The following is a 23103-nucleotide window of genomic DNA, read 5'->3' on the forward strand; positions in this document are numbered from 1 at the left end:
ATGATCTCCTTCACAAGCTCCCGGTCGACAGCAAGGCAGGTTTGTGCAGCACACGCCAGCACCTGCTCAACAGGGTCAGCAGCTGCATCCTCCTCCTCCTCCTCCTCCTCCTCCTCCTCCTCCTCCTCCTCCTCCTCCTCCTCCTCCTCCTCCTCCTCCCTGTTCGTCCTCACCTCTCTGTCAACCTGTTGGCCATGTTCCTTTGACGCTGCTTGCTGGGCAGCTTTGAACTCCGACCGGCAGCTCACCGATACAGTAGCGAAGCATTCCTTCATGGCCTTCTTCACCGCGGCTAACTTGGGATGCTTGCCAGCAACCTGCAGCTTCGACCATGCTTCCTTGCAGGTGATGACGCAGTCGTTGATCTGCTTGTAGTACTCCGCCTTGGACGAGCTCGCTATGTGCAGCTCCTGCATCTTCCTCACGCTAGATACCAGCGTCGAAAGTGCTTCAATGCAGCCGATCCCTCCAGTAATGCTTGCTTCCGCCAGCTCAAGAGGCCTCGTGGCCTTGCGAAGCTCTTCCACGGAGTTTCGTAGCCGTCCAGCATTGCTGCTGAAGTCCTTCAGCCGTTTCATCATGTCCTCCGTCGCAAGGCCTGCTAAGTCCAGCCTTTCTTGGCCCTCTGCTCCAGTTTGGATGGTGGCGATAATATTGCCATTGTGACGGCCGATGAGAGTTTGGTCTGCACATGAGGAGAGCATGTCAGAGATCGTGCTTCCATCCGCACAGAAGATCTACAGTGCTCGATCATCTTCTTCAGCTCCATCGCTCTCCTTCCTTCTGCTCCCCCCAACCTCTCTCGGAGCTTGGCATCTCCGTTGATGGCAGCGATGGCTTCCTTGGCAAGCTCACGTTTCCCCTGCATGACTAGCGTGAGGAGGAGAGACGAGGAGCAGCATGAGAGTGCAAACCTGCTCGCTAGAGGTGTCAAAGATCAAGTGATCCTTCAAGAGGTCATGCTCGCGGTTGGGGACCGCCGCCTCAACCGCTGCTTTGTGCGTGTGCCACATCCTTCAGCGTCAAGAGAGCATTTTCCAAGACACCTGCTGCGGTGATCAGCATACCTCGCATGCGACCATCTACATCTGTATAGATCAGATATGACAGGGTCGTTCTTGGGACCAGATCACCCTATACGTTCATGGACAAACCACTGCGGGGTCGCCCGCGGACGATGGCTGCCTCATGCCCCATGGTGCTGGGACTTCTGACTTGTTCGAAGTTATAGATCTCTCCTCATCTCCCTCTCCCTCTCCACGTTCCTCTTCTCCTTCCACTGCATCCCCTCCGACAAAACTTCCTGCCATGGGGGAAAGGGAGAATTGCCAAAATTAACGTTAAATTTCATTTTTGAGTTAAATATAAGTAAAGTGTCATTGATTTTAGTTCTAAAGTAAAGGGACATAGAGTGAAAATTAAGTTAGAAATGGTTAATTTAGCTTATTTTGTCTGAATTCTGACCAAAACTAGCTCATAAACCTGCTGATTTTGCCAATTTTAAGATTAAAGTATCTGAATTTAAGTGAATTCTTCTTAAATTTAGTTGGATTTGTCCCTACACGTTCCCGTGCTTCTCTCCATGCTCCATGGAGCCAACTCGCGAGAGGAGGAGGGGGGGCAAGGAGGCGAGGAGCGACGTGGTTGTACTGGGTAGACTATGACAACACAAGAGTCCGGGAGAGGAAGTGAAGATGAGGAGAGCAGAGGAGGGGGAAGGAAGAGGACGGAGTAGAAGCACGAACAGTGAAAGGAAGGGAGAGAGGGTACATCAAAAACAGGAAGATTGGGGGAGTAAACCGGAGAACAGTAGATAATATGACCAGAAAGCGAAAGTGAGAAGGACCGAGCAGGACATGAGACACGATGTTAGGAAGGAAGCAAACAAGGGCAGCAAGTGTAATCAAGAGAATCCTTCCAAGGATAAGCGGCCGATTGGAAAGTTTGAAAGTGGGGACGGTGTGTTGTTTGGCCGTCGTTCACTCGAAGCTAAACCTGTGAGATGAAAGAAGCGTTGTGATGGGCGCAGGTTTCTTCACAGGAGCATTGAAAGCTGATAGCAGGGAGGGTTGGCATGAGGGGTGGTCCTTTGGACCTACCAAGAGTGATGTGAAAGGAAAGGAATCTACAAGATCATGATTGATCAAGCTAGAAGTAAACACTATCTTGCAGTATGAGGGGGGTGAGAGGGGGGGGTCTTGGTAGTATTTGAGGGGGAAGGTCTTGGTAGTATTTGAGGGAGAAGGTCTTGGTAGTATTTGAGGGAGAAGGTCTTGGTAGTATTTGAGAATAGCTGCAAGAAGGCATCTGATAAATGGCAGTTTTATGAAGATGGGGAGGTCAAGGGAGGGTGTTCTGAGGGTTGATCCGCTTTCAAAACAAGTGTGCGGGTTGTTGGTAGCGGTCTATTATGCCTTCCTTGTATGTGAAGAAACGTGTCTGTGTGTTAAGTTGACAGGAGAAGCAATGTTCTTGGCACTGGAGTTCTCACCCAGTTTGTGCAGCCCACAGACCATTGAGGTTCGTTTCAACCCAAGGAAGGAAACAGCAAGATGGTAAGTCAAGACATCCTCATCCATTTGGAATTCTTTGGTGAGTCAAAGTTTGGCAGGCGTCTGCGTTCATGATTGCTGCTGGCGTTGCGGCTACCGCCCTCGCTGGAAGAGCCATTCTCCGACATGTGAGTTGTCATCCCGTCTTCTTTCTTTCTTAGTTGGTTTCTTTCTCCGCTGGTATCTTTCTTCGTTGCTCCCTTCCAGAGTGTTTGTTGGTTAGCTGAGTTGCCCTCAACAGGCCCAGAGCGGAGGAGCAGCAGGAACAGGAATTTTCCAACACTTGAAGGGGATGGCGGGAATAGGAGGAGGAGTTGACAAGGGATTCGAGGATCCCATGAGCCGCACGGAGGCAGCCAAGATTCTAGGAATAAGGTGTGTATCAGTCTCCACTCGTGAGACAGTAGCGGCTACACCATCAAGTTTGCCATGTTCATCTCTCTATGTGGGGAATTCGCATTCATCGCTGAGTGTTGTCTTTCAGCGCGTCAGCAGACAAGGATACTGTTGCCAAGGTGCACAGGAAACTTATGATTCTCAACCATCCCGACCGAGGCGGCTCCCCTTACTTGGCATCCAAGGTCTGCACAACGACTTTGCTCTTGTCCTCGCCTGTCTGGATGGTTCCAGCAGTTGCTCACATGATTTTTTTTGTTGTCTCACAGGTCAACGAAGCAAAGGATGTCCTGTCAGGGAAGATGAGGTCGAATCCGTTTCGATAAATCACTCAATGCCACACTCTAGAGAAGAGTTCAATGAGGCAATAGAAACATGCATGTACAAGGAGTACTATTGAGCAAAACCACAAGCACCACACTATGACTTTGTACATTTCAGGGTTTAATCATTCTAGTATTAGCTACATTTAGTTGAATTTCTGGTGCCAGTCCAAGGTGAGGAGAGCGTTGATGGGGCCCTTGCCGGTGATGAAAGATCCGTGGATCATTCCAGAGAATCCGAGCATGGCAAGGCGTCCGTTCTTGAGCTCAGCGAGCTCGTAGCGAGCGCGGGCCTGGGGGTTCTTGCCGAAGCCAAGGGGATCGAATCCAAAGTTTCCAGGGGTGCGTCCATCAGAGAACATGGTGGATCCAGACATCTTAAAGTTGTGGGAGAAGTGCTCAATGGCGCCGATGAAGGCGAAGATCTGCCAGAGTCCGCCAGCGGGAACCTGGTAGAAGGCCTCGGATCCAACGGGGTTGGAGGTGGCCTCGAAAGGAAGGTGAACAAACTCCTGCACAATGTATCCCAAGGAGGCGAGCATGCAAACACGGCCGTGCTTGAGCTCAGACTCACGGAGCCACTTGATGTCGTACTTGGAGGAGAAGCCAAACGGGTCAAATCCAACATCTCCGACCATCTTGCCATCCAACGCGGCGGGGCGGGGGAGGAAGGGGACGGACTGGGACATCTGCTGCATCTTCATGCCTGCAAACCGCGCGTAAGTGTGCGTGCTGTAAAACGATCCAGGCTTCCTCCTACTCCTCTCCATCCCATGTTTCTCCCGCAAAGCCTCAAGATGTCACAGACGAAACTTACCAGAGACAGCGGAGGTCTTGGCCCTGACTCCAGCGCTGGGAAGGGTGGGAGCGAAGGCGGAGGCAGCAGCGCATGCGGCGAAGGCGATCACGGCGCGCAGCATGGCGGGTGGATGTCAGTGAGAGGAGACGCCAGTCCTTTATCTCCCCCCCCCTCTGACGCGTTTCTACCCTACCACATCTTTCCATAATTGATCCTGGTCGAACTTGGGGGTGGGGCTACCAGGACCCCCATTTCCATGGCACTTGGCACTGTCGTTTCGGCAGTATCAGGGTAGGGTATAGTACCCTACCCTATATGTGCAGGTTAAGGACCAAGGAGATGGTCTGCTCAACAGATGGGGTAGTGGTGCAACAATGAATAAAGTACCGGTACTTTGCGAATGAAATCGGGTGGTCTGTGTAATGAATGCGGGGTCCATTGAATTAGATGGGTAGTTCTCTCGAGTCGACGGGGTACTTTGTGGGATTTCAGGCTGCAGGTCACAACCGGTCATACCTACCACCCCTCCGAATTCATAGCGCCCCATCACTAGGACGCACTGATCGAATTGAAAATAAGTAAAATTACAGGTAGCAGAAACCCTGACAATTAAAATACGAGACACACACTGGTACTAAAATGAGTACCCCACCCTTGTACATCTCTCACAGCAGAGAGTCAGGATATCCCCCCACCCCTCATTCCCTGGCTGTCCATAGGTACAAAAAGTTTAAAACAATTTTTCCAGTAAAATGTTTTAGAATAATAAAATCCCAACCACCACCTAGAGTCCACAGCTTTACCCCTCTGAAAGACCTCAAAAACAAGGGGTGGGAAGGGGGATGCCTGGGGTAGTCAGCAAAATAAAAGTTCCTATCCAACCCCTATTCATTCTTTTTCTACCCCTGTAAATGAGCATAATATCGATACTTTGTGTAGGGTGGGTAGTGAACCCCGATGTGAAACCTGAGGGGTAGTCAGTAAAGATGAAGTAAATCTTGAGATCAGAGGAAAAGGAAAGAAAATTAGCTAAGCATGGTATCCGGCGGCCCGAGAAACCTGGTGACCTGACTACAATTACTCGGATGACTCCGAGCACAGCGGCACCGTACTGTACGGTCCGGTATCCCAGCTGCCGCGACCGGACGGTCGGACCGCGGCACTACCGGGTCAGTCCAGAAGTTTGAAGCCGGGCGACCGGCCCCGCGGGGCGGCAGGCCGCTCAGACTAGTACCCCGGGCGCCGGTACGCCGTACTACCGGCGGCGTAGTACCGTGACCGCCGGGGGCCGGGCGACCGGGCGGCCCGGCCTGTGATCGGACCGGATCGGACGGCGGCGTACGGTACGCCGGTGGGCCGTACCGGCGGCGTCACGGCCGCGCCTTCAAGTTCAACCAACTCGCCCCCCCGTACGGTATGATACTGCGGCCACAGTCCGACTCATCACAGACTCCGAGTCACGGTAACTGGGCGGCGGGGGGAGCACAGTGCACTGACAGAAAGCTCGAGACTGCAAACTATCCGATGCCATGATGATCGGATCGGTGATCCGACTGATCATCCGATCCGACTCGGATGATGATCCGATCAGCACTACCGTACTACTGCGGCCACCGTGGGCCTCGGGGACTCGGATGGGGCCGGCGCTCGGAAGTCGGTGATTCAAGACCGTCAGAGTCACTGCACGGTACGGTACCGTCCGTCCGATCCCACAAACCGTTTATCATCTGATGATCCAACACTGATACACATGCACTGTGCACTCTTGACTGAGTAGTCTGTTATCGGAGGACCAGGGCTTGTTCATGTCTCCGATGATTGACCACGGATCTTATCAAGTTCCCGGCTCGCCTCCTCTGTCCTTGATGCCGCACTCGGAGACCGATCCGTCTCCGACGTCCTCGGCGCTACTGCCAGCTCACCGTTGACAATTTCTTCATGCTTCCACATGTCAGGACGCAACTCTGATCCAAGAAGCGACTCTTGCTCCACAGCCCCCGATGTCAATGGCGTGCCGGACGACCGCACGTGGGGGGGTTCGTTCACTGAAGTTCCTCTCGACCCTTGCTTCATCCTCCTCTCCTCCTCTCTCTGTATCTTCAGAGCCATCTCATAGTCTGCTTCTTGCTGCTGCAACGAGCTGACATTGGGAACACCATTGTGTAACCTTGCGCTTCCCGCTTGAGGGTAGAACACTTCTGGTCTTGTCACAGGAGGGTAAAGGGCTCCTGCGGGAGGGTAGAGCCCCCCTCCTCCAAACGGACCAGCATGAGGATGAGGAATTCCTCCAGCAGCCATGCCCCCTCCATGAGGGTAGTAGCCTCCTAGCCCTGCCACCTGGGGATACTGTGGCACCATCCCTACCCCATGGCCTCCTGCCGAGGGCAGGGTCCCGGCGACCTGCGCGATGGGCATAGCGTTCGACGCTCCCTCAGCAGCAACCGAGTTGCTGCCCTCCCACTCCTCGGGCTGGCAGCATAGCCCGCACATGACGATGGAGAAGGCCAGCTGGTAGATGGATAGGATGATGTTGAGGGAGGCGATAGCCCACGTGCTGCCCACGTACCTGCCGCAGAAGCTGTTGTCGTATGACACGTAGGACGAAGCTGTGAGATGCGAGGGATCAGCGAGACGCGAGGGAGATCGAACACGAGGAGGCAGCATTGAGAGCATGGAATGAAGCGCATGCATGCATGGAGTACTCACAACAGTATGCCGACGCCGTCGACGCAAGCACGGTGGGCATGATCACCCCAACAGTGGAAGCGATGGTGCCAAGAATGAGGCAGGTGAGGTTGACGCCAGCAGCGATCTTGCTCTTGTAGATACTAGTCAAGATGCCCACACACCCGAAGACAAGGGGGAAGACCACAGGGATGGTCCCCATGAGCGCCAAGATCAGGAGAACGTCCTGGGCTGACTGTCTGTAGGCCTCACACTGATAGTTGCTGTAAGCTCCTCCGTAGTAGCCTGAGTTGTAGTACTGAGAGGCGCTGGTGGCGTAGGCAGATTGGTAGGCCGAGTAGTAGCCGGCACTAGCATAAGCCGGTGTTAATCCACTACTGTAGGTTCCTGGGATGTAGCCGGCAGAGGTTTGAGCAGAGTTGTACGCTGCAGCTTGCCCGGTGTAGTAGTACTGATTGGAGGAAGAGTAGCCCGAGCAGTACCCCATGTTGAACCCGGTGTTGAATCCCGCATGGTACCCCTGGTTGTATGCCGCCTGAGCTCCAGCGCTGTATGCTGCTGCATACCCCGAGTTGTACCCGGGGGTGAATCCCGAGTTGAATCCTGAGTTGAAAGATCCTTTGTTGTTGTTGTAGCCTGAGCCGATGGAATTGCAGGTGTTTGGGATCTTGTACGTAGCCGCAACGATCCCAGCGATCAGAAGACCGAGGCCAAGCACCATGTTGACGATGCTCAGGGGAAGAACAGCAGCGATAGCACATCTGCACATGTTTGATACCTTCCTGGAAAACTTTTGAGCTCTAGTGATGCTAGCCGGGTGATGCTAGAGGCGATCGCGGAAGTAGCAGGCAAGTCGCGAGGGTTCCTAAGAAGAAGAGAAGAGCAAAGGGGGGGGGGGGGGATGATAAGAGTGGGGTGAATCGGAGCACGAGCAGGAGCAGCTTCCGCTGGGTAGGGTCAGCGGGAGCAGGAGCAGAGACCAGGTGTGCTGACTGTAGAGTCTTGGAGGGCGAAGGGGAGGGAGGGTAGGAGAAAAGGGAGGGAAGGGACTTAGTTCGGAGGACGGGCAGAGGCGGGGAAGGCGGGCGGGGGGGAGGGACTGAGGGCGGGGGTGGCGGGAGGGAGCAGGGCGGGGGCAGGGTCACCGCTGGTGGGAACGTAACCTTGAGGAGCGGAGACCCCTATCTACTACTTTCTCAGCTGGGGGATCCTACGGGTGGGTGATACTACCCACCTACGGTATTTGTGGGGTCCAGGAAGTACTGTTGTCATCCGAGGGGCGAGGAGGTCAATGGTCAAGGGAGGGGTAGGGGTAGTGACCCCACCCCCGTTGTTTTAAGGCTCCTTTTGCGGCCTTTCAGGTGGCTCCCCGTCGCAGGATAATGAGGCCGCACGAACTCTCGCCGTTCTGATTTTACTTAACTTTGAGTAATAAAGGGAGTACCGTTTCTACCGGTACTACGGTAGTACCGGGTAAAAACCGTTTGAGTGTCGGACTCGGCCCGGGCCTCACGGAGTCCGATTAGTTCAACTCAACGGTTACTAGTAGTCAGTAACTGACTACCGTACTGAGCCGTTACTGACCGTACTACTAGCCAGGCAGTTGGAATGGGCCCCGGCCCGGAATACCGGCGCACCGGGGCGATCTGACGAGTCGGAGAGCAGCCTCAGAGTCAGTGGACCATACGTTCGGAAGTTCCGATGAAGTCAGTGGGGAATCAATTCTCAACCAAACAGCTAGCCTGAAATTTACACTGCTCAGTGTTCAACAGTTGTGAACACTGAACTCCAGAGTGACAGGAGTTAAGTTTTGTTTACTATAAACGGTACGGGAGGCACTCCGGTCTGAGTGTCTATGTATGTGAGATACTACTGGCGACTGAGATGTGTACAGCACCCGGTACATGTAACTTGTAACAGGTCAGTGTTGAATATCCTATACTAGTTTGATATGCGTCATATTGCGTCAGTACCAAACTTTCAGCCTCCGTTCCAATACTCAGACCGCTGACCCACTCCAGTCCGAGCTCAGTCCCACTGGTACTGTCAGTGATTGCTGATGTACTCGCTGCCACTAGTACAGTGGATGATGCCACATGGTACGAGCATTAAAACTCCCATATCGGACTTTTACAGCATCACTTTCAGCAGAGCACGGCACGGCACGACGCACGGCGCATTATCAGTGTTTATCAGTCTATCAAACTTCCTTCTTCTATCCTCTTTCTCTACCATGATCCGCCGCCGAATGACCCGGTTGTCTCAGTATCACGCTTCCGAAGTTCCGCCGCCAGCGGCTCAGGCCTGGGGTTATCAGTACCAGATGCCAGTGGGCATGATGAACAAGCCCTGATCATCCTTGCTCCTGGGACTGCGGCGGCAGTTTAGTGGCAACTTTCAAGTTTACGGATACATTGGCGTCTGTCCCTCCTCTCCCCTTGGCCCTGCTTCTCCTCCTTCTTCGACAGCGGTCGCATATGCAACAGCGACTTCTCCAGGGTAAGCCGCTCCCGCTCCTTCTGCTACTGGATACTCTGTCACTCCAATCAGCTCCCTTTGCGGGTACCCTCCGCCCTCGCCCCCCGCCGGCAGCGTGCCGGCGACCTGAGCGATGGGTACGGCAGGCCGTACTGTCTCAGCTACGATGGTCCTGCTCCCTGCCCACTCATCGGGCTGGCAGCATAGCCCGCACATGACGATGGAGAAGGCGACCTGGTAGATGGCGAGCACGATGTTGAGGGCTACGATGGCCCACAAGCTGCCCACGTATCTCTTGCAGAATTCAGTCGTGCTGGCATGCTCCACGTAGTCTGGGAGGGGCAAGAGTCAGGGGAGATAGCGACATGCGAGCGAGTAAGGAGGGAGTGGTGGTGGTGGAGGAAGGGGAAGCAGAGTCGCTTACCGCAGTAGGCTGAAGTAGTAGACGCAACAACCAGCAGCACGAGGACGCCGATGATAGACAGTACGATTCCCAAGATCAGGCAGCCAAGATGCATGCCAGCAACAATCTTGTTCTTGTACACGCTCGTAACGATGCCCAAAACCCCGAACACCAGCGGGAAGACAGCAGGCAAGGTTCCCATGAGCGCCATGGCGAGGAGGAGATCGTTGGCAGACTTCCTGTCCGCCTCACAGTACGAGTAGGAGTAGGACTGCGGGGAGGTGCTGGGAGAGGAGCCTGTGCTGCTGTATCCTGAGTTGTAGGATGATGAATACCCATCACTGTTGCTGTATCCTCCATTCTGGTAACCATCATTGTTTCCCGTGTAGTAATATGATGATCCCGAGCAGGTGTTTGGGATCTTGTACGTAGCCGCAACGATCCCAGCGATCAGAAGACCGAGGCCAAACACCATGTTGACGATGGTCAAGGGGATGACAGCGGCGATACCACATCTACACATGTTGTGTTGGGTCTGGACGATGTTTCTTTCTCTTGAACTTTCTCTGTCTCTCTGTCTGTCACTCTTTGCGCGGACGTAGATATTTTCTTGAATTCAATTTTCCTCCAATACCCTAATACCTTACTTCACAAGGTTCTGCCCTTGTCAGAGTCTCCTTTCTCCTCCCCTCCCCTCCCCTCTCCTTCTCTCCTCCTCTCCTTCTCCTTCTCCTTCTCCTTCTCCTCTCCTCTCCTTCTCCTCTCCTTCTCTCTCCTCTCCTCTCCTCTCCTCTCCTCTCCTCTCCTCTCCTCTCCTCTCCTCTCCTCTCCTCTTCTCTCTTCTCCTCTCTCCTTTCCTTCTCCTCTCTACTCGTCTTGCTGTGTGACCTCAAGGCTCCAGCAGCATAACTTCAGCTTTTTAACTTCTATCCGCCACCTTCATACACCCTACCCTACCGACACTCACCCCCACTATCCCCCTCGTGTACCCCTCCTTTCCCTATGTTTCATATGGATATCAGGATACAAGTACCCCCTCTTTCACAACCCCCACCCCCTATTCAACTTGTTTCATTTTCTGACCAGATCCGCCCCATGGGCATGCCGGCTGCTGCTCGCCATGGTTGCTGATCAGTTCGCTCTCAGGGGCCCAGCTGCCATGCAGAAGGCGAAGAGGAGGGTCATGATCGAGAGCACGCCCAAGACCTGCCTCCCCCGCTCCCTCCTCTTCCTCTCCATCTTGTCTTCTGTCTCTCTCTCGACCTGCTTCGTTCCCCCGATCAGGGTATGTGGCACCCGGCAACTGTCAAGGACCTGTCCGATGATAGTGACATCAGCGACGGGGAGGAGAAGAGGATCTTTCTTTGATGCAAGGATGGCTCTGCGAGATGATGGATGGGAGGACGTGACGGGAGACGGAGGGTGTCTGAAGAGAGTGCTTGAGAAGGGAGTGAAGGGAGAGCGCCCGTTCGCGGGGGACGTTGTCCGGGTGCTGTACTCCTTGTCAAGCAGCGAGGGGCTGATAGATGAGAGCCTCGACGAGGAGAACGCTTTCGAGTTCGAGCTCGGGCTGGACAAGAGCGATGCCATCCTGGGGTGGGAGACGGTGATCCCGTGGATGGAGAGGGGGGAGAGAGCGGAGTTTAGGTTCGGGCCGGAGTATGCTTTCGGGAAGCAGGGAGCACCGCCAAGGATCGCACCGGATGCTGTGGTGGACTGCACCTTGAAGCTCCTGTCCTTCTCCGAGCCCCAGTGGAAGAAGATTTCAAGATCTGGGAACTACACCTCGAGCGACGAGCCGGAGAACGAGGTGCTGTGATTGGTAGCTCTGGAGTGGTTGACGAATGACTGCTGCTCGTTGCCTGTCTTGTCATCATGACAGATCTATAACAAGTACACGAAAGATCTCGAGAGCGGATCTTCGGTCAAGGACCTCGACATTAAGCAGACTCCGCTCGGAACCGAACGAGAGGTCGACTGCTGTTGTAGAAGCAGCACCAGCTTCTGCTGCTGCTGCTCAGTGTGATGGAGAAAGATATGACGATGATGATGATGATGATTATAACGGAGATGGAGACTACAGTGGTGATGATAATGATGCTGATAATGCAGATCGTGCTTGTGCTTCTGTACTCTCTCTTCGTTCTTGTCCTGCTCGTTTTCCTCCTGACGCCGCATGACTGCAGGTCTATGAGAAAGACGACCCGAGGCTCAAGAAGTTGACATCGAGGGCACAGAGGGTGAGCGGCAAGTCGCGAGGACACACGTGGAACGAGAACGAGAAGATGATCGACGTCTTCATTGAACTGCCGCCAGACGCGACGTCTAAGGATGTGGATGTGACTGTCAGGCAGAGCTACATCAGGGCGACATGCAGGGAGGCGGTTCTGCTGGAGGGAGAGCTGAAGGGCAACGTGTACGCCACGGACTGCTGCTGGGTTGTGACACAGGAGGGAGGGAAGGATTGCATTCATGTCAACATGGCGAAGCAACCGCCCTCGGACAAGCTGTGGGGCAGAGTTGTCAAGTCTTGAAAGTCAAGGTGGAGAGCTGTAGGGAGGGGGGGCGATTGAGGTAGCGTGAAGAGTTTGTTGTCATTTCAACAAAGCCTCTCTTGTTCTGATTTAAATTTACACGCCACGGAAAGAAACGACGGCGATCGTCCGTGGTGACTCGATTTTTGAACTGCCCAAATGACCTTGGGGCCGAACAACTTCGCTACGAAGGCGAAGCATTGCGTTGGATCTCATTCTCTTGCACGGAGATCTTTGATCTTTTGTCGCCTTTCTCTTCTCTGTTGTTTCTTCATCTACAGCACAACTTGCATCAGTATAACACACGTGACACGGCTCATTCATGCTCACCATCGAACTCCTCCTGTTCCTCTGCTGCTGCCTTGCCTTCTGTGAATCGTCACACTGTCAGTCTACATCTCCATGACCGGATCCGCTCAAACCTTCTTGGGGTTCGGAAACGAGTATGCGAGTATCTCAGCGTTGGTCATGTTTGGAATGCTGTTGATGATCCGATCCTGTTCCTCGGTCGGGAGATCGGACAATTTGACAAACTTCTTGATGCTTTTCTTCTTCTTCTCAATCTTCTCAACGTCGTACGTGGCCGACACCTGAGAAGCAAATTTGTCGCGTTTGTTCTTGCGCTCCTGGTTGTTTTTCCGTGCGCCTCCTCTGAAACTGGATAGAAGAGGGAGATAGTGGAGGAAGCGGAGGGAGGGAGGGGAGGAGGGGATGGAGGGGATGGATAGCATCGGCGGTAGAAGTGCAGGAGATCTTTTGACGGTATGAAACGCATTCGGCGGGGGCGCTGAAGGTTCCGTAACATCCGTCCACGGGCATGCGGTACCACGAGCCTTCCCTCCTCCTCCTCCTTGCAGCCTGATCTCCCTGTCTCCTCCTCCTCCTCCTCCTCCTCCTCCTCCTCCTCCTAGCATTCTGATCTCGCTCTTCGCCATGTTCTCCCCCGTCTCCTTCGTCATCATCATCGCTGCCACCATCACCACAGTCGTGGCATACGCCATGCGTCTCCCTGCTTGAGATTTCCACCCCACCCATCCCTTATCGCCAATTCATGGTAAAATATGGGGGTAGTAGCCCCTGAACACGTGACACAGGAGCAAGCGTGGAAGCAGGAGGTAGACGAGGGAGGAGGAGGAGCAGTAGTAGAGGCAGGAGAAGCAGCAGGAGCAGGAGCAGACGAGGAAGTGGCAGCGGCAGCGGCAGCAGCAGCAGCGGCGGCAGCAGCAGCAGGCATGATAAGCTTTCAAGTTGCAAGAACCTGGTGTCGAGCGAGAGTCTTGGGAGGGTGCAAGCTGGTGGCTGGAGGGACGGGAGGACATGGGGGCTGGAGATCGATGTCGACAGAGAGCAGCAGAGCGGCGCTGAGGGATCAGCTGCATGAGAGCGGATACTGCCTGATACGGGGCTTGATGGGGGCGCAGGCAGCGAGACAGGAGGCGAAGGACCTGCTAGCACGTAAGGACGAAGCCTTCTCCTTTTCAAGGATGGTGAACATGTGGAACGAGAACCCCGCGAGATTCACAAAGGAGGCGGACAAGAAAATTCTCAAGGACCGTGGGATGAACAAAGTCGGAAGGATGTTCGACTATCTCCTGCTCAACAAGTCCGGCCCCCTCGTTCGCCTCTTCGAATCCGAGCAGATGCTGAAGCTCGCTAACGAGCTGTACCAGAGGAGCTCCGACGACAAGCCGCTCCACAGGGCAAAGGACGAGCTGGGAAGGTGCACAGGGCTGCTCCTCCAGAAGCAACAAGCGCTGCCATGGCAGTTTACCTCCTCCTCCTTGACTGCCTTTCTGTTCCTGCAGGCCAGCGACCAGCCCGACCTTGTCCAGGTGATCCCGCAGGCGCACGAGAGGGTCAAGGAGCAGGATGAGAAGTTCTTGGACACGCTGACTGACATCGTGGAGCTGTTGGGAGTAGAGATGAACGTGTCGTCGCTTGAAATGTCGATAACATGGGAACAGCTGCTGGAGGACCTGGATCCTGAATGTGGGCCGGATGTGGAGAGCATGGGGAAGGAGGTGCAGAGCATGCAGGTGAAGGAAGGAGACGTCCTCTTTGTCCGGGGGTCTTCTGCACTTTTGCGTGAGTTGCTCCTCCTCTTCCTCCTCCTCTTCTTCCTCCATCTCCTCCTCCATCACCTTCCTCCCTCTCCTTCCTGCTTTCTCCCTCCTCTCACTTGCAGCAGGGACTCGATTTGTGGGAGAGACTCCGCTAGTCGTCGGCTGCCTGAGCTTCGAGGAGGATGCGGAGAAGGTGCTGGGGTCGAGGCAGAAGGGGAAGGAGTTCGGGCGATGGCGGAGTGACCACAAGGTAGTCAGTGAGGTAGACCACAACGAGGATGCGGCCGCCAAAGTAGTGGTGTACAACAGGGAGCGGGACGGGGCAGGGGAGGAGCAGGTTGAGTACAGCCTCTCCGAGGATGTTGCTGCGCTGCTGGATAAGATTCAGAACAGTGAGGGGTCGGATGAGCAGGCAATGAGCTTGTTGGAGTACCTGGAGCAGCAGGAAAAGGCGGAGCAGGAGTTGAAGAAAAGTTCGCAGGAGAGTGGGGAGAGGCCCTGAGATGGAAGTGATAGGGGCTGCGGCGAGGAGACAGCGGAGAGGGGGAGGGAGAGGTGGAGTGAGGGTGCGGGGAGAGGTTGGGGTGGGAAGGGGAGGAGAGGGAGAGGGCAAGGGAGGGAGGGAGGGGGGGAAGGGGGGGAGATGGAGAACGAAGGGAGCTGGTAGCCGAGGGCGAAGGAGGGAGGAGATGGGAGAGTTTCAATCTTTATCGGCAAGCCTCTCCCTTCTCTTCTTGCGAGACTTCAGCTGGAGGTTGGCTGTTCTCTTGCGCGCCTGCGATCAAGTTTGAGGACCAAGGGGAAAGCTGAGCGGGGGAAAGAGCAAGAGAGAGTTCGTGGACGCCATGATGTTGACGATGACGTTGCGGATGATGATGATGATGATGATGATGATGATGAGGAGGAGGAGGAGGAGGTAGAGGAAGAGGAGGAGGGTCAGGATAGGTGACCCACCCAGTCCTTCTGTAGATATCTTACGTCCAACTTGCCCGTGTAAAACTTTCAAAACAGGTCTCTCAGTTCGTCTTGACCAAGGACCCTCTTCGATCTCTTTTCCGCGCTCCCCTCCTCCTCACGCTTCCCCTGTGTCCTCCTCCTCCTCCTCCTCCTCCTCCTCCTCCTCCTCCTCCTCCTCCTCCACCACCCTTTCTCCCTCCCCTCTTTGTCCTCCTCCTCCTCCTCCTCCTCTCACCTTGTTCAGATATCGATATAGTTCCAACTTTCCCGCCATGTGCGCCAGACCCCGAGGACAGCGTCCGTCGCAATTCCTGTCAGATACTCAACCTTTCTCCTTGCCCCCCTTTACACTCGCAGTCCTCCTTGTTGTCGCCATGTGCCCTGCCTGCCTGCCTGCCTGCCTGCCTTTTGCTGCTGCTGCTGCTGCTCCGCCACCCCAACTCCACATACCGTAGCAGCAGCAGCAGCAGCAGCAGCAAATCTATTCCTTCCCTCCTACAAAGTTTCCCTCCTGCTCCTGCTCCTGCTCCTGCTCCTGCTCCTGCTCCTGCTCCTGCTCCTGCTCCTGCTCCTGCTCCTCCTACCTGACGTTCAAGTCGGCGCCAAAGATCAGCAGCATCCTCGCTATGTACGTCGCTCCCTGCCGCCACCTCAGCAGTTCCCTAGCAGGGAGCTCAGCTTGCCGTCGTCGCTGCTGCATGCAGAGGCGTCTCGAGCCTCGTTGATCGCACGTTGACATCGGCCCCATGCTCGATGAGCAGCTGCGCCGCACCCCCGTACTGCCTCCGAACCTGAGACGAGAGGATGAGGATGATGATGAGGAGGTGGAGGAAGGGGAAGAGGAGAGAGGAACGGAAACGAAGAAGATAAGGAGGAGAGCAGAAGGACGAGCCGATTGATAGAAGAGAAGGAGAAGGTTGGCAGACGGGGGAGGCGTGTGGGGGGGGTAATGAAAGAGGAAGAGGAAATGATGGGTTATGATGTGAGGGTCGACAGGGGAGGATGGGAGGGGGATGCCGAGGAGCAGGGGGAAGGGGGAAGGAGGAGAAGGGAAGGAGGAGGAAAACGAGGAGAACGAGGAGGAGGCGGAGAAGGAGAGGGAACGAGGAGGAGGGGGAAGAGGGGGACAAAGCACCGCGGAATGGAGAGGAGTTTCCCCGTGTTGTCCAAACGCCTTAGCCATGGGATCTGCTCCGCTCTTCAACAAGACGCCCACAGCCCTACCGACCAGTCATTCTCCTCCTCCTCATCCTCCTCCTCCTCCTCCTCCTCCCCCTCCCCCACCCTCCTCAATCACCCTAGTCTTCCTCTCGAAGCAGCTTTGTGCAGTGGCGTCTTGCCAACGTCATCCGGCTGGTTGACCTTCGCGCCCATCCTGCCCGAGAGCGATCACCATGACATAAAATCAACACAAACTCCTCCTTGTTCCCCTCTACTCCTCCTCCTCCTTCTGCAGGACTCTAGCCCCTGCTCATGCACCTGCTCCTTACTCAATGTCTTTCTCTTCGTCTTGTCCCCCTGCCACTCTGTCCTCCTCATCGTCGTCTCCTCATCTTCCTCCTCCTCCTCCCGCCCCCGTTTCCCTTTCTTCTCTCACCCTAAGAGAATTCGTATCATAGAAGAGTCTCCCTGGTGGGCCGCAAGATGCAGAGGCGTCTTGCCTGCTCGAGGACTTGAGGAGCGGAAAGGTTGAGGGAGACAGGAGACGGAAACAGGAGAGAGTATGCACGGAGAGAGTCGGGGCGCACGGACAGTGACAGGGTGAGGAGAAGAAGGGAAGAAGGCAGGGAGGGGAGGGGAAGGGAGGGATAGGAGGAGAGGAGAGGGAAGGGGAGAGGAGGGGAGGGGAGGGGAGGGAGGAGAGGACCGGGGAGGGAAGGGCAGTGGGGGAGAGAAGAGAAAGAGGTGACAGCGAGAGCAGGAGGAGGTACCAGAGAAGTTATCCTCGAACCTCGTGTGAGGCCCAAGGTGCTTTAGGGAGAAGCAGACGCATGCCCCTGCCCGGTAGCTCTCCTCCAACAGCTCGCAGTCTCCCGTCGCCACCGCCTTCCATACCCTCCGATGCAGCTCCAAGTTGTATGCTCCATCCCCCATCACCTGGTCTTGGACCTTGTTAGACTCATGCTTCCTCCCCCTTCCAACCCTCCTGCTCTACCTTCTCCTTCTGCACCCCCTCCTCCTCCCTCCTCCCTCCTCCCTCCTCCCTCCTCCTTCTGCACCCCCTCCTCCTCCCTCCACCCTCCTCCCTCCTCCTTCTGCACCCTCTCCTCCTCCCTCCTCCCTCCTCCCTCCTCCTTCTGCACCATCTCCTCCTCTCCTCTCTCTTCCTCCCTCTTGATCCTGACTCCCTCTCCCGCCAACCCTCCACCTGAAACCCTCCACCCTCCTCGCTCCTCCTTCCCTCCTCCTCCTCCCTCGTATTCGCCCTTCTGCTCCTGCTCTTGTTCTTGCTTCTCCTCACCTATGAAAAGTCCAAGTTTCTTTTGCATCCTTGTGAAAGTCTCAGTCAGTGTCGGGGAGAACACGAGCTTGTTCAGTGACTCGGATATTGTTGTGTTCGACTTGGGAGGAGGAAACTTGTTTTGTCCCTCCCTCTCCTCCTTCTCCCTCTCCTCCTTCTCCAGTCGTTTGCTCTGTTGCAGACGCTCTAGCAACTTAAACTCCGAGACCCTACCAAAGGAAACCTTGTACCTTCCCACCTGCTCCTCTTGCTCCTGCTCCTGCTCCTGCTCCTGCTCCTGCTCCTGCTCCTGCTCCTGCTCCTGCTCCTCCTGCTCCTCCTGCTCCGCTTCCTCCTCCCTCTCTAGCATCGCCTGTCTTGACTCCGCAAGTTCCCTGTAGGTGACGTTGTGGAGAGAGAGCGTGACATTTCGCTTCTTTGCCATCTCCATTGTCTGTAGGACCAGCTCCTTCAGCGGCGTCGGCTGCCGCTTCCCCAAATAGAAGAAGCATCCTCCCCGCAACCGAAGTGAAACCAGTCCATCTTGGCTCCTCTGAGCCCCAGGTGAGTTCAGCCAAGAAGGAGTAGAGGACTTTGCTTGCATCTTTGCAGAGGGAGCGATCTTGTTGTCCAGAGTGAAATGCCTGGCAAACTAGGAAAGCATCGTCATTTTCATCCCCATCGCCAAGGTCGGCATCATCATCATCATCATCATCATCATCATCACTCCATCTTCATCATCATCATCGTCTCCATCATCATCTCCGTCGTCGTCGTCATTATCATCACCACCACCATCATCCGACTTTGTTGATCCTCTCAGCACAATACAGAAGCAACGAAGGAAACCTGTTCATTGCCCGCCGAGACATCCTGGCAGCATGTCTTCTTCCCTCCAATCATCTTCATCAGCAGCAAGGCTGCCCACAGCAATGTTGTTGTCTTCATGCTCCTCCTCTTCATCTTCATCTTCTCCATCTTCTTCATCTTCTACATCTCAGGCTCCGGCATTGTACCCACGGCAGCCCACGGCAGAGCCCACGGTCGCATCGTCGTCCTGTATGAGTCCATGAGAAACCAGGGGTGGTAGGTATTACCGGTCATATCTATGTCCCCCACAAACCAAGGTAAAGGGTAGGGTACTTTCTGGAATGTTCTGCAAGTAGGGGAGACAGCCTGGATGACATAAACACCTTGAGGGAAGGGTGGGGAAGTCGGTCAGGGCTTGAAGGTAGGTGGGGTGTTGGATAAAGGGGTGGGTCTTAAGAAGGAAAAGCAGGGGTGAGTTGGAGGAGGTGTAGGGGTAGGGGTAATTTTCAATAGGGGTAGGTGGTAGGGGTAGTTGGGGAAAAGGCGACACGTGATGGAGGCGAAGCCGAAGCGCGGGGACGCCTTGGCGATCAGGTGAAGGAGGAGGTGAGGGAGGAGGAAGAGAGAGTACAGGATGAAGATGAAGATGAAGATGACGATGATGATGAGGAGGAGGAGGAGGACAAGGAGAGCGAGGAGAACATGGCCGAAGGAGAGGAGAGAATTTGCCAAATGACCCGAGGATTGCGAGGGAAGTGAACTGGCTGGGTAATATATATCTGAGGGCGGAGAGGAAGGGAGGAGTAGGATTGGAGGACAAGGACGAAGATGCATGAGCAGAGAAGGGTAAGATGAAGAATGTATTGTAGCTAGAGCCTTGACTCGTAAGGAGAACTCGTTGCGACAAGCGCAGGGAAACTAGGACGAGGAAGAGGACGGGGACGGGGACGACGATGGTGGGAAGGAGATAGATGAGAAAACTCAAGGTGAAGAGGAGAAGGGAGGGAGGAGGAGAGGGGTGAAGACGGCAGGAATGGAAGAAGTGTGCGATACGTAAATCGCCCCTTGTTTGCCTATGTGTTTGTGTATTTTTGACACTTGCCATCAGAGAAATGAAACTACATACAACACAATGAGGACATACTGAAGACATTGCTGAAGACACAACAAGCACACTCTCTCCTCACTGACGCTCCTCACTGAGACAGATGTGTCTAGGGAATATTAGGGAGAGCAAGCGAAGTTGTCTGTTCCTTTGAATTCAGAGAGGAGGAATTAGATTGTTCCTGAGAACCAGCAGAAGAGATTAAGAGGAAGCGCAGGATATTGAAGGAGGACGGCAGAGGTAGATGAGGGGAGAGGAGGAGGAATCACTGAAAAGAATCTCCGAGAAGGAAAGCAGGAGGAGATAGAAACGATTAAGGAGGGAGATGCTACATGTGCTGAAGTCAAAGGAGGAGGGAAAAGATGGTGTGCTGGTAGACAAGCATGCAGAAGTGTGAAGATATCTTACCACACATGTCGTACTACTCCAATATGTCGGACCTGTACTTGTTTATGATTAATCTGGACTATGACTCTTTACGTTTGATGTTGACTGTGATTTATCAATCGTATGATATTGACTGTGATTTATCATTTGTTCTTGAATTTCTTTTGCGCTGTTCCTTGCCTGTTGATCGTCCCTCCTTCTCCTTTCTCCCCCCCTTCTCCCTCTCCCTCCCTTTCTCCCTCATCCTCCCTTCTCATCCTCTCGATCTTTCGATCATTTTTCAAGTCATTTTCTCGTCTCGCTTCTCATGTTGCTTGCAGCGGGCGCATCGCTCGTGGAGACGTTATCGAAAGCGTCAACGGCGTTGAGATCGAAAAGTATGTGCCCCTGATACCTCCCTCCCTCCCTCCCTCCCCCCCTGCTCCTCCTCCTCCTCCTCCTCCTCCTCCTCCTCTCTTACTCTCCTCCTCCTCCTCCTCCTCCTCTCTTACTCTCCTCTTCTCTCCTCTTCTCTCCTCTCACATACCTCTTGTCACCTCTTGGTCGCCATTTGCCCTCCTTCCTGCTCTCTCGTCTGCTCCTCACCGTGAGCTCACAGGAGCAAGTCGGAACTTGAAGCCACAGGAGGGTGCGTGCGACTGGCGGTGAGGAGCAAGGAAGGAGAGCGAGCTACAGTTGTCATCAGGAGGCAGCCAGCGCTTGTTCCCGATCAGTCACACCAGCAAGCGACCGCAGGCATCGGCGTGCGGATCGACAGAGAGGAAGGGAAGGAGGAGATCGTTGTGATCTCAGTGCCGGAAGTCGGAGCGGCTGGTCTGGGAGGAGAGCTGAGGGAAGGGGACGTGCTATTGGAGGTAGACGGCAGGGACGTCAAGGGCCTGAGCTGTAAGGATATCGCTCCTCTCCTTCAGGGAGAATCGTTCAGCAGAGTCTTCGTGTCGGTAGTCAGACCCCCGTCAAAGGACAAGCTTCGCATCGGGATCGTTAGGCAGCCAGCGTACGACGTGTCACTGTTGGAGCAAATCAGAGAGTACAAGAAAGCTGTCAAGGCAGAGGAGGAGAAGATGCAGCAGGCTGAAGGAGAGGCTGCGTGCTTCTTCATCGACTACAAGGGGCCCAGTGACGCGATGGGACGGCCGGTGGTGATGGACGGGGCTGAGAGGGGAGCCCCCAAGGGGAAGAAGAAGACCAAGGGGGAGGAGAAGGCAGCCAAGTTTGCGGCGAAGCAGGCGGCGAAAGCGGCGAAGGAGGCGGAGGACAGCACTAAGGGAGAGAAGGCGCCGAAGAAGGAGGCGAAGAAGAAGGAAAAGGCGCCTGAGGAGGTGGTGGAGGACGACAACACGCCTCCCGGAGAGAAGAAGGACATGAAGCGTCCTATGCTCAACTCCTACTCCCCCAAGCACGTCGAGGCAGCATGGAACGAGTGGTGGGACAAAGCTGGGTTCTACCGCGCCGACGAGAACTCGAGCAAGGAGCGTTTCGTCATGATGCTTCCTCCCCCCAACGTCACGGGGACCCTCCACATCGGCCACGCCCTCACCTGCTCGGTGCAGGATACCATCGCACGCTGGAGGAGGATGAAGGGGTACAACGTGCTGTGGCTGCCGGGGACGGACCATGCGGGGATTGCGACGCAGGTGGTGGTGGAGAAGAAGCTCAAGAAGGAGAAGGGCGTGTCGCGCCATGACCTCGGGCGCGAGAAGTTCGTGGAGGAGGTGTGGAAGTGGAAGGATCAGTACGGTGCCACCATCTGCTCGCAGCTGAGGAGGCTGGGGGCGTCTCTTGACTGGAGCAGGGAGGCGTTCACCATGGATGACAAGCTGTCGGCAGCTGTCAAGGAAGCCTTCATGCGCTGGCACAAGGAGGGGTTGATCTACAGGGCCCAGCGCCTCGTCAACTGGGACGCCCAGCTGAAGTCAGCTGTGTCTGACCTGGAGGTAGACTACATCACTCTAGAGCAGCCCGAGAAGCTCTCTGTCCCCGGCTACGACCGCAAGGTCGAGTTCGGCATGTTCTGGGAGTGGGCGTACAAGGTGGACGGAGAGGAACAGGAAGTAGTGATCGCCACGACTCGTCCTGAGACGATGCTCGGAGACACTGCAGTTGCAGTTCACCCCGACGACGAGAGGTACAAGAGCCTGCACGGAAAGTTCCTCCTCCACCCCATCACCGGCAGAAAGATGCCGATCGTACTGGATGCGGAGCTGGTGGACATGGAGTTTGGGACGGGAGCCGTCAAAGTCACTCCTGCTCACGATCCCAACGACTTTGTCACTGGGCAGAAGCACAAGTTGGAATTTGTCAACATCCTCAACGACGATGGCACGTTGAATGCGAACTGCGGGAAGAAGTATGAAGGCATGCACAGGTTCCAGGCAAGGTGAGCAAGGCACACAGCAGCCCTCCCTTCTCTCCTCCTACCCCTCCCCTCTCCTCTTACCCCTCCCTTTCTCTCCTACCTTCTCTTCCTCTCCCCTCCCCCTCCTCCTCCTTTCCCCCTCCTCCTCCCTCTCCGTCCCTCACCTCGCCTCCAGGTACGAGATCATTAAGGATCTCACTGCCCTCGGCCTCTACAAGGGCTCCCGTCCTAACCCCGGCATGCGCCTCGGCCTCTCCTCGCGCACCAAGGACGTCATCGAGCCTGTCCTGAAGCCCCAGTGGTGGGTCGACTGCAAGCAGATGGCGGCAGACGCCATGGAGGCGGTCAACGACGGCAGGCTCAACATCCTCCCCGCCCAGCACAAGAGGAAGTGGTTCGACTGGCTGGGGAACATCCGAGACTGGTGCATCTCCAGGCAGCTGTGGTGGGGGCACAGGATTCCTGCGTACTACACGATGATGGAGGGGGAGGAGCGGAAGATTCCTAAGGACGAGAACTTCGACCGATGGATCGTCGCGTCCTCGGAGGAGGAAGCGCTCAAGGCTGCACAGGAGAAGTTCCCGGGGAAGAACGTGAGAAGGAGGAGGAGGAGAGGTGGTAGTGCTGCTGGTGGAGGAGGTGGTGGCTAGGCAAGGAAGAAGCAGGAGAAAGGGATTGAGAAGGGGAGGGAGGGAGGGAGGGAGGGAAGGAGGAGGCAGGAAGGGGAGGAGGGAGGAGGAGGAGTGAAGGTGGTTTCAGGTATCGGTGCTTCAGGACGAGGACGTGCTTGACACGTGGTTCTCCTCGGGTCT

At 55.2% G+C, this 23103-nt stretch overlaps 9 protein-coding genes across 9 annotated transcripts in view; 4 read left to right on the forward strand and 5 right to left on the reverse strand.

Annotated features, from left to right (window-relative positions):
• The window catches only part of GUITHDRAFT_119094 (hypothetical protein), a gene marked incomplete at both ends in the record, with an annotated part of 4690 nt that extends 3677 nt beyond the window's left edge, over window positions 1-1013 (reverse strand). Inside the window, 4 exons of the mRNA XM_005821706.1 lie at window positions 53-62; window positions 186-685; window positions 742-862; window positions 915-1013. Coding sequence (XP_005821763.1) covers window positions 53-62; window positions 186-685; window positions 742-862; window positions 915-1013 — 730 coding nt within the window. The remainder of the gene's footprint in view (window positions 1-52; window positions 63-185; window positions 686-741; window positions 863-914) is intronic.
• A 1831-nt stretch (window positions 1014-2844) lies between these two features.
• On the forward strand, window positions 2845-3274 carry GUITHDRAFT_80286 (hypothetical protein; the record flags this gene model as incomplete). The annotated part of the gene is made up of 3 exons (XM_005821707.1): window positions 2845-2927; window positions 3037-3133; window positions 3218-3274. The coding sequence occupies 3 exons, from the start codon at window positions 2845-2847 to the stop codon at window positions 3272-3274; spliced, it is 237 nt and encodes a 78-aa protein (XP_005821764.1).
• Window positions 3275-3378: 104 nt separating this feature from the next.
• On the reverse strand, window positions 3379-4202 carry Lhcr9 (light-harvesting Chl a protein 9). The gene is made up of 2 exons (XM_005821708.1): window positions 4089-4202; window positions 3379-3977 (listed from the first exon to the last, which is right to left on the reverse strand). Exons 1-2 carry the CDS (start codon window positions 4189-4191, stop codon window positions 3418-3420), a joined length of 663 nt encoding a protein of 220 aa, XP_005821765.1. The 5' UTR covers window positions 4192-4202; the 3' UTR covers window positions 3379-3417.
• A 1671-nt stretch (window positions 4203-5873) lies between these two features.
• GUITHDRAFT_146992 (hypothetical protein) lies at window positions 5874-7524 on the reverse strand (the record flags this gene model as incomplete). The annotated part of the gene is made up of 2 exons (XM_005821709.1): window positions 5874-6676; window positions 6777-7524. 2 exons carry the CDS (start codon window positions 7522-7524, stop codon window positions 5874-5876), a joined length of 1551 nt encoding a protein of 516 aa, XP_005821766.1.
• A 1634-nt stretch (window positions 7525-9158) lies between these two features.
• Window positions 9159-10159, reverse strand: GUITHDRAFT_119098 (hypothetical protein; the record flags this gene model as incomplete). Its single annotated transcript, XM_005821710.1, has 2 exons — window positions 9159-9565; window positions 9658-10159. The coding sequence occupies 2 exons, from the start codon at window positions 10157-10159 to the stop codon at window positions 9159-9161; spliced, it is 909 nt and encodes a 302-aa protein (XP_005821767.1).
• An 879-nt stretch (window positions 10160-11038) lies between these two features.
• GUITHDRAFT_52845 (hypothetical protein) lies at window positions 11039-11386 on the forward strand (the record flags this gene model as incomplete). The annotated part of the gene is made up of 2 exons (XM_005821711.1): window positions 11039-11119; window positions 11195-11386. Coding segments are annotated over 2 exons (273 nt in total), but the record flags the coding sequence as incomplete, so codon positions are not given.
• Window positions 11387-12382: 996 nt separating this feature from the next.
• GUITHDRAFT_119100 (hypothetical protein) lies at window positions 12383-13171 on the reverse strand (the record flags this gene model as incomplete). Its single annotated transcript, XM_005821712.1, has 4 exons — window positions 12383-12445; window positions 12501-12539; window positions 12593-12796; window positions 13151-13171. The coding sequence occupies 4 exons, from the start codon at window positions 13169-13171 to the stop codon at window positions 12383-12385; spliced, it is 327 nt and encodes a 108-aa protein (XP_005821769.1).
• Window positions 13172-13402: 231 nt separating this feature from the next.
• Window positions 13403-14735, forward strand: GUITHDRAFT_146995 (hypothetical protein; the record flags this gene model as incomplete). The annotated part of the gene is made up of 2 exons (XM_005821713.1): window positions 13403-14255; window positions 14359-14735. The coding sequence occupies 2 exons, from the start codon at window positions 13403-13405 to the stop codon at window positions 14733-14735; spliced, it is 1230 nt and encodes a 409-aa protein (XP_005821770.1).
• A 5193-nt stretch (window positions 14736-19928) lies between these two features.
• Window positions 19929-23087, forward strand: GUITHDRAFT_166133 (hypothetical protein; the record flags this gene model as incomplete). The annotated part of the gene is made up of 5 exons (XM_005821714.1): window positions 19929-19987; window positions 20253-20309; window positions 20531-22312; window positions 22467-22886; window positions 23052-23087. The coding sequence occupies 5 exons, from the start codon at window positions 19929-19931 to the stop codon at window positions 23080-23082; spliced, it is 2349 nt and encodes a 782-aa protein (XP_005821771.1). The 3' UTR covers window positions 23083-23087.
• Window positions 23088-23103: the final 16 nt, after the last annotated feature.

The sequence above is a fragment of the Guillardia theta genome (genome assembly GCF_000315625.1).
Source record: "Guillardia theta CCMP2712 unplaced genomic scaffold GUITHscaffold_139, whole genome shotgun sequence".
Classification (NCBI taxonomy): domain Eukaryota; class Cryptophyceae; order Pyrenomonadales; family Geminigeraceae; genus Guillardia; species Guillardia theta.